A 16497-nucleotide genomic window follows, 5' to 3' on the forward strand; every position below is an offset into this window, starting at 1 on the left:
ATCTTGTCATGTCAATGGCGTCATCATTTTGGTTAATGTTTTATTAGCAGCAAGGGTTAGGTTTGGAAAGTAGGGGAAAATCAGAGTAATTGGAGAAAAAACACCAACCAACATATATATATTGTCAGTACCTGGCAAAAACCAGATACATAGAAATGGGTATCTTACTCACAACCCAGAGGTGGAGGGCTAGTGATAGACTTGGGTAATAACTTGCAACCCAGAGGTGGAGGGCTAGTGATAGACTTGGGTAATAACTCACACCCCCAAGGTGGAGGGCTAGTGATAGACTTGGGTGTTAACTCACACCCCAGAGGTGGAGGCTAGTGATAGTACAGTGTATTAGGATAACCACCCTACCATTGCTACCCTTCTATCAGGTAAAGAAACTAAATAAGACAGAAATAAATGTACATATTTATTGTGTTGGATAATGAAAACGTTCCTCATAGCACAAAATAACATACACATATTCACATTTAAATTCATAACTTTTTCTCCAAAAACAACCATATTTCCAATAAATACAATTATTAGTTTTATTTCATCACTGAAATTTATCACAATTTCATTTAGAATCGCACAAATTCTCTTTAAAATTAAATGCTGTACAATTGATGGTTAAAAAAACAATTATCATACAGAATGGCTTGGTTGAAATGGGATCCTTGGAATTTTAACCCTATATGTACAAATAGATGGATCCAACTTTAAACTCCAAAACTCAATTACAATGGCTAACATTGCTATAAAGAGAGCATTTCTTACTCTCTTGGATAAAAGTTATTCAATTATGATTCAGTTGCTTCCTTCTAAATGATTGTGCTATCAACAACTCCAGACAAGCTGGGTTTAATTTCTCTAATACAACTTTGTATCGAATAACTTATTAAAGTACCAAAGAAATCTATCAAGTAAATACCAGAAAGATCAAGTTTTCCCTAGGAACTATGTTTCCCAATCTCTGCCAACAAATAGTCAAATACAAACTTATAACTTGTAAAATAAATTATAATTTCAGTATTAATAGATTTTTAAATCATCATGACATTAACATGATATATTGCACTTGGAAAAGAATCTCCTTCTTTCACGCTCCATTTATCCTCCAAATCCCTACACATTCAGCACTATCCCATGTTTAGACAGGGCAGTCAGGATATACCCAAATGTGATTAATTACATCAATCACATCTATGCCCCATGATGATTGTTAAATAACCAATAATACAATACTATAATACCTCAATGATTATTTTCAACACTCTCTCAATTTGTTCTTGTACATAATTATGTACATTTTTCACTGGCAGCTTAAAACATCTGTGATATCACATGGTCAACTCCCACCATATTTTGCTTCTTCAAACATAATCAACTTATCTAAAATGAAACGGAGCCACTTCTATCGAATGTCTAAACAGAAAGTAACAGTGAGTAACATTATCAAATGTATAAACAAATAATTCCTAATAAAACTGATTTATAAAATATACTTGATATGATTTTCAAATCCAGTCATTCAAAATATACAATCTGGCAAGACTTATTTTGTTATTCTGCCGATGTATAGATCAATTTCACATTACATTTAAACTTGCGATGAAGGTAATTTATTCTTAATTGATAAAACTTGTTGGAATGATGACTAGAAGTTTTCAGTGTTTTTATATGGTATTTTTCTTCTCTAAACTAAACCTGAACTAAAGGTAGTGAAGATTTACTGAAGTTGATGTGATCTACATTTGATATACCTGTTACTATGAAAGTAGATTTACATAAAAAAAATGATTCTGGCTAACTAAGATTCATGAAGATATAATCAAAATTCTGAAGTTGATCAAGAGCATGCTGACACAAAAAGAGAGTATATATGCAGCTCAGAAGAATTAACATAGAGAAAACCCAGATAATCTCACAATGTGTGACTGTAGTAGAGCAGAATAAATTTAATGTACAAATTACCAAAGATCCAGTAGATACACTCTAAAAATAGTACAAATTGATCTATATAGGATTTCATTGAATGTCTAGTAGCAAATCATGTAAAGCAGTTTAAGAACTTGTAATACATTTTCTCTTAACTAGCACTTTTTAAAGAACATGAAACGATCTTACCACATCTAGCTGCATGCTATGTTGAGTCAACTTCTGTATTGTGAGCTAGCACTTAATTTTATTCTTGTTTGGTTTCAGAAATTTTTTGCATAATAGACACCTTTACATTCCAAGCATGACTAGGCCTTGGGTTCAACTCATTTGCCCTTCGTAACAAAGACTAGACCAGTCCATTATGAAATTTCAGGGGTGAATGAGTTATTTTTTTTCAAGTCATAGTATCAATTATCCAGATGATGTCTATTTAGGTTTCACAGTCAACAGACCCTGCCTCGTTAGACTTATCTAGATTTTTAATCTCTCTTACTTGATCAATAACGTTTTCCAACCACATGAGCCAGACCCACATTTTAAAGTGCATTGATGACAAATGAAGTTTGTCTTAATTTTGTTTTCAGATCAAAGTAACTCTTTTCCACAATTAAGTTTGTTTTAGATGCCACACAAACTCCAACATTATGCCAGCTGCAGAAGTGGTCCTCTTCATGTTAAAGTAATTTGTTTCACACGACAGGAAATGTATCCACCTCTCCTACATCTGAATGTGGTTCCTCACCAGCTATGTATGTTATTTTAAATTTTAACCGGATCTTCTCCTGAAAAACATTAATAGACAATGTTTACCCATTGAAATCTTGTGTTTTTATATGTTTCATCAACAAAATTTATCGAAATCTATTCCTCAATAGAAGTTCTGTGAATATTTAAGGCACCAATAATTCAGACCTGCTTTATAAACAGATTCATATGTTCTTCCATTCATAATGCTGAACCCAAAAGTTTACAATGTTTTAACATGGTTTGTTCTTTGTTAAAATTTCCATATGTATCTTGCATACATTTTACAGAAACAGGAAATTGATAGTTTTTTAATCGTGATTTACAATGATGTATTTCTCAAACTCCAAACTCACTTGAATAGATTCTTAAGGAAACAAAACATTTAGGCAATATTGTCAATAATAACCCTCACATACCTTGTGTGGATTTGCGAAAAGCATAACTTGAGTAATGGCTGCTGGTGGCAGAATAGGGTTATAGGCGGGTAGGTCTGTAGCTGATGGCGGCTGTAGTTTTACTTTCATAACCTGGAATGTAAAACATCTAAATACACAACTAAATCCATAAAGATAGCTCGGTCAGTTTCAGTGTTAACCTATATGACCTCAGATGACAATAATAATTATTTTTTTTATTAAATTGAAAATGTATTGAACAACAGGACAGGCAATGCCTATCTAAGTTCTCTCCATCTATATATATCCTCTATGATTGGGGTTTGGATTTTCAAGATCAATGAGAAATGATTTGGTCTGAGCTAAAGTGATTGATGTCAGGGGTTAGATGCTTTACCCAGATTGCCTCGTATTACATCAAAAGAGACCCATTTGATTGTGTATAGTGAGGTAGTCACACTTTACTGTTCAGGTTACTAGTTCCTGGAACAGTTCGGTATTGAAAAAAAATTATACTGTATTTGACCCAATAAAGACGCTTAAAAATTGATAAAAATGAAAAGGTGCTTATAAGTAAAATTATTGCAAATCTATACTGTTTTATGTAATTTTGGTCCTTCTATATGCCTGGGCAATTGAAATTGAGGTCTCAAAAAGGGGGAGGGGCGCTTATAGGGACATGGGCTCTTATTTGGTCGAATACGCTAATACAGTAAACCAGTGGAGAATATACCCTCGATGTGTAATGTCCGTTAAATTGTTCTAGTAATCATGTTAACTGTAGTTTCTGTGCATAGAAAGGTTCTTTGCAAAAACACTTCAGTGCAGTAACTAATCATCATTAATAAGCTTTTCTTTTAATTAAATAATGCACCAAAACAGTTGGTTACCTTAGGAACAGCTGCTTGGAAGCTGAAATTTTTCACAGGGTTTGTATTTGTGCTGATGACAGAAACTACCATTACAGACACATCTTCCCGTGGCCGGTCCTTAGCACAGTGTATTACCATCTTCAGGCCATTTTTATCATAGGCATTTACAGGGGGCAGTGTACCTATGAAGGCAAAGTGGTTAAATCTAATTAACAGGTACTGTAGAATCTCTCTTTCAGGGATCATTTTGGAGGAAGCCCTATAGCCATTGGCCCCTAAATTTTGAAAATTATCCTATGTTTTGGGAAATTTCTAAATATTTCTTTGTAAATGGCCCCTTAAAAATTGTAAATTCTTATAAATGACGCAATCATTTTAAACTGAAACATAGTGAAACAAATAATAACAATTCAGTTGACTCAAATTACAGAGAATAAAACCATATGACATTATTGGAAAATGTACAGCATTCCTAAACACTGACCTGTTTCAAGGTGACTTTTCATTTGTGCTATTGAAAACCAACTGGAGAAGGATTTATATGAACAATTCATTGCTACTATATATCACTGGTCGTTAAACTACTTGATTGTGATAGTAACCTTCACGAAACATACACTTGATACTTACTAGGCTGGATCTTCTCGAGGGGTACAAATATATCTGTAAGTGAGAGTATTTCCTGGGTTGTGATTTTGGCTGGGGACACCTGAGGGACCGGGGGAAAGGTAGGAATGGTAGCTGTAGTATTGACCAACGTTGGCTGACTCGTTAACCCCAGCTGGCTGTAGCTAATCTGAGAACTGTTGGGTACAGTGCCCCCTTTCGAGGCTATCTGGTTCAGTGTCAGCTTTGCTTGAGGTCTGTAAATACACAATCAATTATATCATTTCATGTAATTTGAACATTTACAGTAATCCAGAAATCAATTCTTTTGAAGTGAAGTAAAACAAAATTGCTTCTTCAATCTAAAGTTCAGGTAAGATATACAAGTACATGTATACAAAATTACTTCTACATGATTCAACCTGGTATGGCTAAAATACTTATCCCCCTTACCCCCAGAAAAATCATGCCAATTTCAGTTCTGTCTTGAACACATCTCTAATCTATAATCATAACAAAGGGGAGATAAGTCACTTACACAACTTCTTGTATAACTTTGCCATCCTTTGGTAAACTCTGTTGCATTAGATCTTGTCCTAGCAGGTCAAGGTCAGCCAAGCCTTTAGAGGCTGGAGGGTTAGAAACCTGTGCTGAGGCATTCACATTGCCAGCTGTCAATGTACCTAAACGATAGACAAGTGCTTTCAATGAATATTAATTCTGTCTTTGTGTATGAATGATTTCTCCCTTGCAAGTAGGTATTGATTGTGATGTCATTACTTTGTGAGCACTCATAAACACATGATGTAATAATCAGTCCCTAACCACAAGGGAAGATAACTCTGTAAATAGGCAAATACAGAATAGACAGATGATAAGAACTGGCCTTGTTCATGGGAGTAACATTAAACAATACAGAAAGAAATATGTTTAAAATACAGACAATCCGCTTTATTATAAAGTGAAGCATTATACATTATACAAAATAAATCTTTATGTAATAACATTCTCAAAAATGGCACGATTATAAGAATTTATATCCCCTCTGTTACAGAGATGACCCCTTACAAGTATTTCTATATGCATTTCTGTTGTATGATAAAAAGTCTGATGAAATACTCTACAAATGGTCACTTTACCATCTACTTATCATAGAATTATATATAGAACTTCAAACCATAATCTAAGACTGATTTTAAAATTAGATTTACCGTGCCCTGCGCCCATGGTGAGAGGACTTGTCATTTGTGCTGGGTGCTGAGATAAAAGAGATGGAGCAGAGAACATGTTAGTTGTGGCCTGATTGGCCTGTAACACCGCTGGTCCTTGGGGTTGTGTGGGGAGCTGTGCCATAACTCCAACCCCTCCTAGCTGGAGTCCGGGGTTCACAGGTTGGTTCGCGTTACTCGAGGGTAAAGCCATACCAGATGTCTGAAAAATCAATGTTATATATATTTGCAGCTATTTGAGTAAATTAGAAAAGTCTGTAAAACACAAATGACCACGTCTCCATTTAAAGGGAAAATTTCTATTTTGTCTTTGCATCTAACAGAGTTACCTCCCTTGTGTGTAGGTATCATTTTGACGTCATTATTTTGTGAGCGAAACTCACATAGTTTTCTTTGAAAAGTATGGTGTCATTCTCACAAGCACATGACGTCATAATCAACATCTACTCGGAAGGGCAGATAACTCTGTAATATGCAAATATACAATATGGTCCTCAATTTCATGGTGGAAGCTTGCATGAAGTTAAGGAAATAAAACAAATTCTGTATACCGATAGAAAACATTTCTGTGACATCAATGTAAAAATAAATTTGTGGTGTTTAGTTACAAAATAAATAGAGTCATAGCAGAAAATGTATACATCATGTACCATGAAATCAACATTCTTTATATAGTCAGAATTTCTGCCATATTTGCTTACCACACTGGATGTTTGAGATGTTGCTCCAAATATGTCGTTAAGATCTGCTAGTAATGAATCTGATCTGTCTGCAGGCTGTGAATCCTGTAAACCTACAAATATCAGCCAATTCAACTTGATATAGTACAATATGTAAATACCAGCCAGTTGACTTATTATCTTTTAACATCTGAAAGTACTGTACTGAAAAACTTCATGCGGAAACATTTCTACATACAATTATAACAAGAGATCCCGGAGGGATCTTGGCGCCCACCAAAGAATGATCTATGTCTGACAATGGAAGGAGGGATCTTTTCCCTGCTTTTCAAACTTTTTCAAACATATTACATATAAAATTTGAGACAGATCACTTAAGTACTTTCTAAGAAATAGTGGTAACAAACTTCAACGATGAAATCCAAGATGGCCGACAGTTGGCCATCTTGTTGACTAATCAGTCCCAAAGTCCATTATGCACAACTAGGGCCCAAGCTAGAGAACCTAGGTATGGACATCTTGTTGACCAATCAGTTACAAAATGCAATATGCACAACTAGGGCCCAAGGAGAACCTATGTATGGAATTTGAGAGAGATCCCTTCAGTAATTTCTGAGAAATAGCAGCAACTATTAAAATCGAATATGGCGGCCGGTCTGCCACCGTGTTGACCGGTCGGTCCCAAAGGGCAATATGCACAACAAGGGCCCTATGATGACCCACATGTAAAATTTGGGAATGATCCCTTCAGTACTTTCTGAGAAATAGCGATAACAAACTTTAACAATCAAAATCCACGACGGCTGCCAGGCAGCTCTTGGTCACTGATCGGTCCCAAAATGTATTATACACAACAAGGGCCCTAGGGGAACCTACATATGAAATTTGAGAACAATCCCTTCAGTACTTTCTGAGAAATAGCAATAACAAACTTAAAGTATCAAAATCCAAGATGGCTGCCTGACGATCATCTTGTTGACTGATTGGTCCCAAAACGCAATATGCATATCTAGGGCCCTAGGGGAACCTACATATGAAATTTGAGAACGACCCCTTCAGTATTTTTTCTACAAAAATTGTTAACGTACGGACAGAAGGAAGGAGGGACCACGGACGAAAAAGCGATTTGAATAGCCCACCATCTGATGATGGTGGCCTAAAAATTAATATAGGTTTGTGGATCATTATTCCATATACAATTAAGCTACTGATTACATTAATTGTGTACAACCTGGTACATAAATATATTGATATATATATATATACATTTACAAATACTAAAACAGTCAAAAGATATGGTTAGAAACTTTTGAGTTCAATATTATAATTTTCTGATATTATGTAACAAGAGAAAATCAGTCCTAAAGTCAGAAATTGACAATGAATGCTATACAACAGCATAACACATAGCTATCTCAGTCATTGAGCACAAATCTTGTTCCATTCCATGTAAAATACTGTTTATACCAGAAAGATAAATGCATGCATAAGAATTATAATCTACAACAGCCAAGCGCTACCAGATTGGATCAGAGAATACTCTTAGATGAATGAGAAAAAACTAACATATAATAATACAATATATTGACTGAATAAAATCACACTTTCAGTGTCTAGCTCTGGAAGAAGGAGAATCACTTTGATTTAATGCAATGCATGAGTTGGGAAGTGAATATAGCATATTGGTATCCACTTGACGATGTTTCAACCATTTTGAAGAATGGTTATTGAGTGACCAGTGAATTGATTGATCAGTAAGTCATGATTGACCAGTGCATTACCTAAGGTCTGTAACTGGCCGTCTAATATGAGAGAAATATCTGCGTTTCCTTCGGACTGGCTGTTGGCTGGCTGTGTTGTTGGTGTACTTGACTGGTCCAGTGCAAGGTCAAGCAGGGCTGATGTATTGGCTAAAATGGGTGCATGGGCATTGGTCAAGTGCTTGATAAGCATCTACTATACATTTGTACAATAAAACATCAAACTTTATCCAACAATCATATCAAGAGTAAATTGAAGCCATATTGGTAAGAAATGGTTTTTAATTCACCCATCTCCAGTGCCAGAGAGCATGTTCCATGTTATAAGAATCATGGAAAACATTTTGCTTCTACACATACACTATAAGCACCCAGTTATAATGTATCTATTTTTACGGAATAAAAGGATGTTCAATTACAATAATGTTGAAGGTATGGTACTCTGAGGATACAGTGGAAATTAAACAGATGATTTTTGCTTTTTTGCATTGAAAAGAAATCATTGATAGAAATATCATTGAAACACATTTACAAAACATTTAGTTTACAGACATGCACTTTGTAGTTTATTACAGAAAGGTACACATAAAGAATGTCATGCTATTGTTAATGAGAAGATGTACTTTCCACTGTATCTCAAGATTATGAATAATTAAACCGCATTCATCCAATCACTATAGGGAAGAGTTGTAGGATTCATAATGACAGGGGAGACAACTCACCCTTTGCTGTTTCACTGTTGTCTTCTGATACTCCTTCCACAGTCTTCTTGTACTGGTCCATAGCCTTCATAACCTCATCATTACAACTCAATATCTCCGCTAGAATAGCAACAAAATATTTATCATTTTATAATGGACAGTTACATTTCAATATCTCCTAAAGAATACAAACCAATATTTATCATGATAAGTTAAGGGAGATAAGCCAAAAACTGTAGCTTATGTGTGAGGGAGTACAGCAATGATGCTGATTTCATGTAAATTGGGTTTTTGATTTATACAGTACTACTTTAGACAGAGGGTTGAAAGAAAAAAATCAAACTTTGACACAATAAATTGAAATCATGTCTCGACAAAATATAATCCAATAACTCTTATATCAAAAATATCCAAATTCACAGTTATTTTTTTTAATCTTGTATTTATTCTTTTAAATTGCTACATGTAAACAAATCACTTTAATTATTGGTGTAAATTTATCAATGAGACTAACTTAATGCAGATAAAACTTTAAAACTTACAGATTCCATCATTGTCTTTTTCATCTGCATCACTTGCTAGTCTGAAAAGGTTTGGTCGTAGTTTCTCTAAAGATTCATACAGCTCCTGCAAAAGCAATATGAAAACACTTCAGAGTATAGAATCACATCATACAGACTATTTATTACATATCAGATAAAACACAAGTGATACTTTTATGACCTATTGCATTGAACTACATATGCAATAGGACTGAGCAGACCATCATTTTTTTCTTATAAACAGCCGATTCCTTTTAAGATAACTGACCAAGCATACAAGACCAAGAGTAAAATTTGGTATGGTTTTATTTCATTCTTGTTTTAGAACTGATCTCATCATCCACCATCAAATTTCAAATGTCTGAAGACACACAAACATGCTTTTCATAGAAATGCTCTTTGATTTTCACTTACCTTCATCATATCCCGATCAGACTGAGATGAAGCTTCAGGTTTAAAATGGGTTACCATTTCATTTAATAACCTGACATTAATATTTATGGTTTTCAGTTCATTAATACGCCTTGATATTTTCTCCATTCTGGATTCATCCTAAAAGGAATATAAAATCCATTTGAGAAATTTTGTTTAATTTCAATTACAACTTAAAATGTCCAGTTTAATATCAACAAAGACAAGAAAATATGATTTTGCTTTATACCCTTTTTATTGCATAAACATTTAATTGTTAAGCTTTCAAAACATTTAACTACATTGTAGACACAAATTATTATTGTTTGGTTTGAAGCTAATATTTGTGCCCAACAACAGTAGAAGTGTGTTTACTACTTACTTGTTTCACCATGTTTTTTATCAGTCTGTTGGCAGCCTGAAGATCATTGGGATTTTTACTCTTCAATAATTTAGATAATAACTGAAAATATAGGCAATACAAATTGTATACACTTAAGTTATAATAAATACTTCCCAGCCACTGTTTTAACACACAATCTGACCACTAGCAATTTATGGTCTAGGCCACCTGATGGTAAATTCGTTTTTTAAGTAAGATTTTATTTACTTTTCACTTTGAAATGTGAAATGTTAACAGCTATTTTAGGTGTGTAGCATGTTGTCTGTAAATGATCTTCGTCTATTAGTCTGATGACCTAAAAATAAAATAAAACTCTTTTTGTGTTTTGGTTAGCCATTTTTTTCTGCTGCCAAGTCACGAGGCATGATATCTGATATTTTTTCAAATGATTCAACAAAACCTTTTCTTTTCTCTTCCCTCAAAAATACAAATACCTAGGTCTGTTCTGCAATCTAATTAAAATTCGGCTTGTAATTCTGCTCCACTACGTTGCTCTACGGTACCAAATGCTCCAATACAAGACCTAGCATAAATAACCCTTGGCCTACAATTGAAACATCTTGGAATGTACTAGCTGGTAGCCGTTTATACTTCCTGAGAGATTTGATCACACCGAAGATTCCATAGGCAACACACTGAACATGGAGTTGTTAGATCTTGTATCAAAGCTAGTGTAGCGGAATTACGAGTCTAATTTTAGCTAGATTGGTCAGTTCTGCTGTAATTTTTTTTTCAAACTTAGATTGAGTCGTTTCACTATTATTTAAGGCTGTACCTTAGATTTCTCTTCATCTTCAAATGATGCTGTTCTGGCTTTGGGAGGAGGTGCAACATCTACAGCCTGGAAAAATGATAAAATATAAAAAAAATAATTATCCTATGAAAATATCTAATATCTACCGTTTCTAGTATTTCTAAATCACAAATTTTTTCTTACTATGGACTAAATTAGCCAACTTTTCCAATGTTCAAAATGTAGGGGAAACAAAGGGGAAATTCCATTGCATATTGTGGATGATTTATACCAATAGAATGTTAACACAATCATAACATTTTCACTAATGAATGGTAAGGTGTGATATATTTTCTCATTAGATGAGTACAACCATTCCAACAACATATTTTTTTTTTGTCATATACAAAATTGATCGTTGAATTTTTACATTTAAGTATTACAAACCACTTTATTTTCACTAATAATAATTGTGAATATATTATTTCACAATCAAGGGCTGATACATTTATTTTATTAATACTCATACATTATGTAATTATGTTTTACAGTATATATAATAATTCGCGAAACATTTGAATTCACAACTGCAAGATCAAGAGCTCTAGCTCAAAATTACACAAAAGATTGTAAGTTGCAAAATTAGTTTCCATGAACATGACAAAAACAAGTATTTTATGTACCTTATCCAGATAGGTTGGATCCTCCTTGACAATACCTTGCTGTTTTAACATTTGGTAAGCTTCTGCAATCTTTGTTTCATGTGCCAAACCTTTACTCCAGCTGTATAATAGTTCTATACATCTCTTCTTTACTTTTGGTGATGCTCTATTTCCTAAATACTAATTAGAAACACACACATATATATATTAGGAAGAGTCAGTCTGTTATCTATATTTAACAATAACTAAGGAATAAAGTTTATTCATCCTAAATTCACCTCTCTGTAAAGAGTCATCATTAGATATGCTTTAGAATCTAGTTATAATCTATCTTAAGACTTGATTTACTCCCATAACATGAGTCAACTGGTCAGCCTTTTTTTCATCCGATTTTTTTTTTTTTTTAATGACTGTCAACTCCGAAGGCTTATTTCTTTGATGCAGCTTCTGATGTTGGATGAAAGCGGAAGGAAAAATGCAATAATATCAATATTTATAGCTCTAACAGAGATAAAATTGAGGTGTACTTACAGATAAGGTATTAATTATCACATTTATATAGTAAAACTATAACTCATATGGCCTCATAAAATAGTATCTTTTAATAGCAGATTAAGTTTGATGCATCCTTTCACTAAATTTTTTATCTAGTTTCAAATATGGCGGTTACAAAACACAGGATGTGAAATCAAGTGGACAGACCACAGGTAAAAGTGATGGCAGATCAAGTGTTTCAGTGACTTTGCAGTTCGTTTTTTTTCTATTTACCGGCCGGATCACTATCACCATAAAGTTTTGTCTGGGTCATGAAAGTTTAAGTAATGAGATGTAAATATTTGTTTCAGATGAAATTTTTGGCTGATTTTGTTAAAACATTTGTTTAGTTATGAAAAAGAGTTAGGCATTTGACATCGATGACTATTTAAATACATTTAAATGTTTCATAATGTCACAATCCCAACTTTGAATATGTAACTTTCAGCATTGGGTAAATGTTATATGGCCTATCGGAAGTTAAAGGTTAGACAAGTATCTTGTCCTGCTATACCTCTTATATTGTTGGAGTAGATCTAGACTTGACTTAGAAAAAAGACTATCGTTCCACTAATAAACCTGACCTAGGCCTTGATCAGATGTTAGTAATGCTGAACAATCTTCAATTACTCGGACCGGCCTTTCTATTTGTTATTATCGGTTTTTTACAATAAAACGAAAAGTTTTATCCTTTCACTAATACATGTAGTATGATATATTTACAATTCAATTAAAAGTAGCCTTGTAATTTTGCTACACTATGATGCTCTACAAGATCTAACAACTGCCTTTTGGGGGTCACCTCAGCACAACTCCTATGGTTATAGCCAATGAGGGTGTCGCTTACAAAATCTTTGGTGTGGTTGATTCTCTCGGAAGAATAAATGGCTAAGAGCACTTCCCGATATGTTCCGATCCTAGGTCAGGGGTCATGCTGAAGTGATCTTGTATTGGAGCGTATCATAGAGCATTGTATAGTGGAGCGGAATTATAAATTTTAATCAGATTGTGATATTTGCAGTTATGTCTTTAATCGATCTAGTTTCAATCCCAAGGATATTTCCAAATTGATCTATAATTCAAATAACTATGATGACTTAACTTACCTTTGGTGATACAACTTTGATCATTTCATTTAAAAACCGAAACTTTCCCAATTCTTGATGAAACGCCTTCCCACAATTTTTAACACAGGCTTCAACAGTCTGAAAATGAAGATAATATTAAAACCAAGAGCCATTTTGCATGATAAATCTGCATGCACACTTTGCAGTACACTTATAATCTTCAATATAGAATATTAATGTAAAATTATTCCTCAAAACAGTAAATTTTTAAAGAGTTCATCTATTATTATTATCTTAATTGTCTGGATTTTGTAACCTAAAATATATCAAAAAGAATTTATCTATGTATACCGGTACTTAACAAATATGGTCATTGCATCTGTGTTGAATCTTTGAGAGATGAATTACACGTTGATCATTACCAACATTCTTGTACATAGCAAAGATTGCTTATTTGGCAAGGATTGGTTAATTATTTGCTGGTTGGCAAAATCATTTTCTTTTATCTGAATATGTTGTAAATTGAATAACTTCAATTTGAAAGTCTCTTTAGTGTTAATCATAAAATACAATACATGTTTTCTGCAGGCATAAATCACTTTATTTATTCAGGTACAAGTAAAGATAGATATACTGGTGTTTCATTGGATTTATCTAACGAAAGAAACACATTTGGCATTATTATGGCTGTATTAAGATTTGTATACCGTCAATGTCAGCAGGGCTTCCTGCTCCTGTGGCGACTGTATTTTATGAGCGAGTAAGGGTAAAGAAATTTGTGGTCCTTCCAGTTCCTTATTAACCTGATCACAAAAACCCATAATAAGGTCCCAGTCTTCATCTCGGCTGGCAGGATTGGTCGCTTTATCTGAATAACAATTAAATAATTATGTTGTAAATCTGCCAGACGTAATATGAATCAAACCAACATCATGCAGCTATTATATCAAAAGACTTGATCACTTTCTGTCACCTTATATACTTTCTGTCTAATTGTACATTGCACTTATATGTAATATATGATGTCTAACAATATTTAAGCAAAATATATCCGCGCCATCCTCTTTAATGCATAATCACTGTGTTGTGCTTTCTACTGTTTCTACTAATGTGTATCCGAGTGTGCAGTTCTTTATGAAGCGTTTGTTTACTGAAGATAAAGTCCAATTTGCATTCGACAATCCTTAATTATAAATCCGTTGATGATTTACATAAATTGATTGATATTCAAAACATTTACTGTCTATTCTCAATTACCGATACATAATCGTTTATTTGAAATAATAATATTAAACCAAATAGGCCTAACATGCAGGGAAATATTTCTGTTTTGAGACCCTCCCCCATCAGACACCGGCTATCATGCACACGTCATATGCTGACATGTGCGTTCGATTTCTTGACTGATGACCCATTTTTGAAAAGAAACCACAAACGATATTCTAATCATTTAGATTGGATAAAATCTAGGCTATACTCGATTATAAAGCTACCATCTACACAAACAGGAAGCATCTTACTAAGAAGCGACTCGAGGCTCTCGCCTTCGACGGCCATCTTGAAAACAAACCAGTCACGGGATTTCCCGAAGTTTTCCGTCGTCTGCTTTCTATAGTCTGTTTCGAATAATATATAAGTTAGGATTGAAAAATGTAACTACAGACATGGGCCGCCTTCACGGTTTATGCGGTTTGACTGAGTTGTTTCCAGACGACCCTTGACAAAGCCCTCATATGCTTCTATCATAAACTGCAGGTTCGTCAGGATTTAACGCTTGAAATAAAGGCTTTCATATATAATTACTAACGGTCGAACGGTTGTTCCGTATAAACGAAAACGGCCAGCATGACCGCCTCTTTCATTTTTATCTTGATTTATTTAAGCATTAAATTGCCATCTTGGGGGAATTATGGTCCTATATTTCTCCCAGGATTGCAGACAAATTGAATAACGCGCGTTACAAACGATATTCTAATCATTTAGATTGGATAAAATCTAGGCTATACTCGATTATAAAGCTACCATCTACACAAACAGGAAGCATCTTACTAAGAAGCGACTCGAGGCTCTCGCCTTCGACGGCCATCTTGAAAACAAACCAGTCACGGGATTTCCCGAAGTTTTCCGTCGTCTGCTTTCTATAGTCTGTTTCGAATAATATATAAGTTAGGATTGAAAAATGTAACTACAGACATGGGCCGCCTTCACGGTTTATGCGGTTTGACTGAGTTGTTTCCAGACGACCCTTGACAAAGCCCTCATATGCTTCTATCATAAACTGCAGGGTTCGTCAGGATTTACGCTTGAAATAAAGGCTTTCATATATAATTACTAACGGTCGAACGGTTGTTCCGTATAAACGAAAACGGCCAGCATGACCGCCTCTTTCATTTTTATCTTGATTTATTTAAGCATTAAATTGCCATCTTGGGGGAATTATGGTCCTATATTTCTCCCAGGATTGCAGACAAATTGAATAACGCGCTTTAGCGCATTATGATAAATTTTACCCTTATTTTCATGTTTAGATAGAGATGATAAGCAACAGGAAAGACAGCGACATGTAAATATTGTCACAGTTACTATAGAACAGTTATTGTAAATTTGTAATGTTAACTGAAAATTCTGTATCACATATTTCAAAAGTGTATCAATTCGGGAAGCGTGACGTTAGGGCCATATGACATACTGTATTTGGACCCACCGGGTTTTTATATTTGACGTTTTTGGAGTCTAGATTAAAAAATAGGTAAAAATCACACCGTAGTGTATATTTTTCTAGATCCTCAAAAAGCCTATGGCGGATAATCAGATGGGTCCGGCCAAATTATATAAATTGTAACTGCACGAACTTATCCCTGTGGCATATATATATAAGATATCCGACTTCAGACAACCATGATTTTATTTGGAATATTCAACTATATAGTCTTCCCCATCAGTCTAATCATAAAAAAGTAAAGACAGATAAAGAACGAGGCTCCCTATATCAGAAATATCCTGGTTATACATTTATACACTGCATGTAGAATTTATAAGCGTTAAAACCACACCACACGATTGGATCTTGTATAACTTTATAACGATTATAAAATCGAAAGCGGTTAATCGAAAGTGGTTGCTTTTGAGGACTACATGGAAAGTCGTCCAAATAAAAAAAAAAAAAAAAAAAAAAAAAAAAAGCATTGGCAAGAACAAGGTTTTCGATTATACGGTTTGAATG

The 16497-nt window shown here is 34.1% G+C and overlaps 1 protein-coding gene across 2 annotated transcripts; it reads right to left on the reverse strand.

The window, feature by feature from the left end:
- Positions 1 to 405: 405 nt before the first annotated feature.
- LOC138323160 (ADP-ribosylation factor-binding protein GGA1-like) lies at positions 406 to 14917 on the reverse strand. 2 transcript variants are annotated; one of them, XM_069267568.1, is made up of 17 exons: positions 14795 to 14917; positions 13982 to 14142; positions 13314 to 13412; positions 11695 to 11853; positions 11054 to 11119; positions 10258 to 10338; positions 9879 to 10016; positions 9465 to 9549; positions 8944 to 9042; positions 8243 to 8371; positions 6483 to 6574; positions 5764 to 5983; positions 5091 to 5235; positions 4577 to 4809; positions 3965 to 4128; positions 3096 to 3206; positions 406 to 2714 (listed from the first exon to the last, which is right to left on the reverse strand). In XM_069267568.1, the coding sequence occupies exons 1-17, from the start codon at positions 14829 to 14831 to the stop codon at positions 2622 to 2624; spliced, it is 2112 nt and encodes a 703-aa protein (XP_069123669.1). In that variant the 5' UTR covers positions 14832 to 14917; the 3' UTR covers positions 406 to 2621. The 2 variants fall into 2 exon arrangements, with proteins under 2 accessions (XP_069123669.1, XP_069123670.1); XM_069267569.1 differs by lacking the exon at positions 8243 to 8371.
- Between the last annotated feature and the right edge of the window lie 1580 nt (positions 14918 to 16497).

Source organism: Argopecten irradians, chromosome 5, assembly GCF_041381155.1.
Source record: "Argopecten irradians isolate NY chromosome 5, Ai_NY, whole genome shotgun sequence".
Taxonomy (NCBI): Eukaryota; Metazoa; Mollusca; class Bivalvia; order Pectinida; family Pectinidae; genus Argopecten; species Argopecten irradians.

Coding starts and splice junctions, on each gene's coding strand:
- LOC138323160 (XM_069267568.1), bottom strand. CDS start 14,831: ATGGCCGTCGAAGGCGAGAGCCTCGAGTCGCTTCTTA. Junction 11,120..11,694: donor ATCCAACCTATCTGGATAAG/GTACATAAAATA, acceptor TCATTTTTCCAG/GCTGTAGATGTTGCACCTCC. Junction 4,810..5,090: donor AAAGTTATACAAGAAGTTGT/GTAAGTGACTTA, acceptor GTGTATTTACAG/ACCTCAAGCAAAGCTGACAC.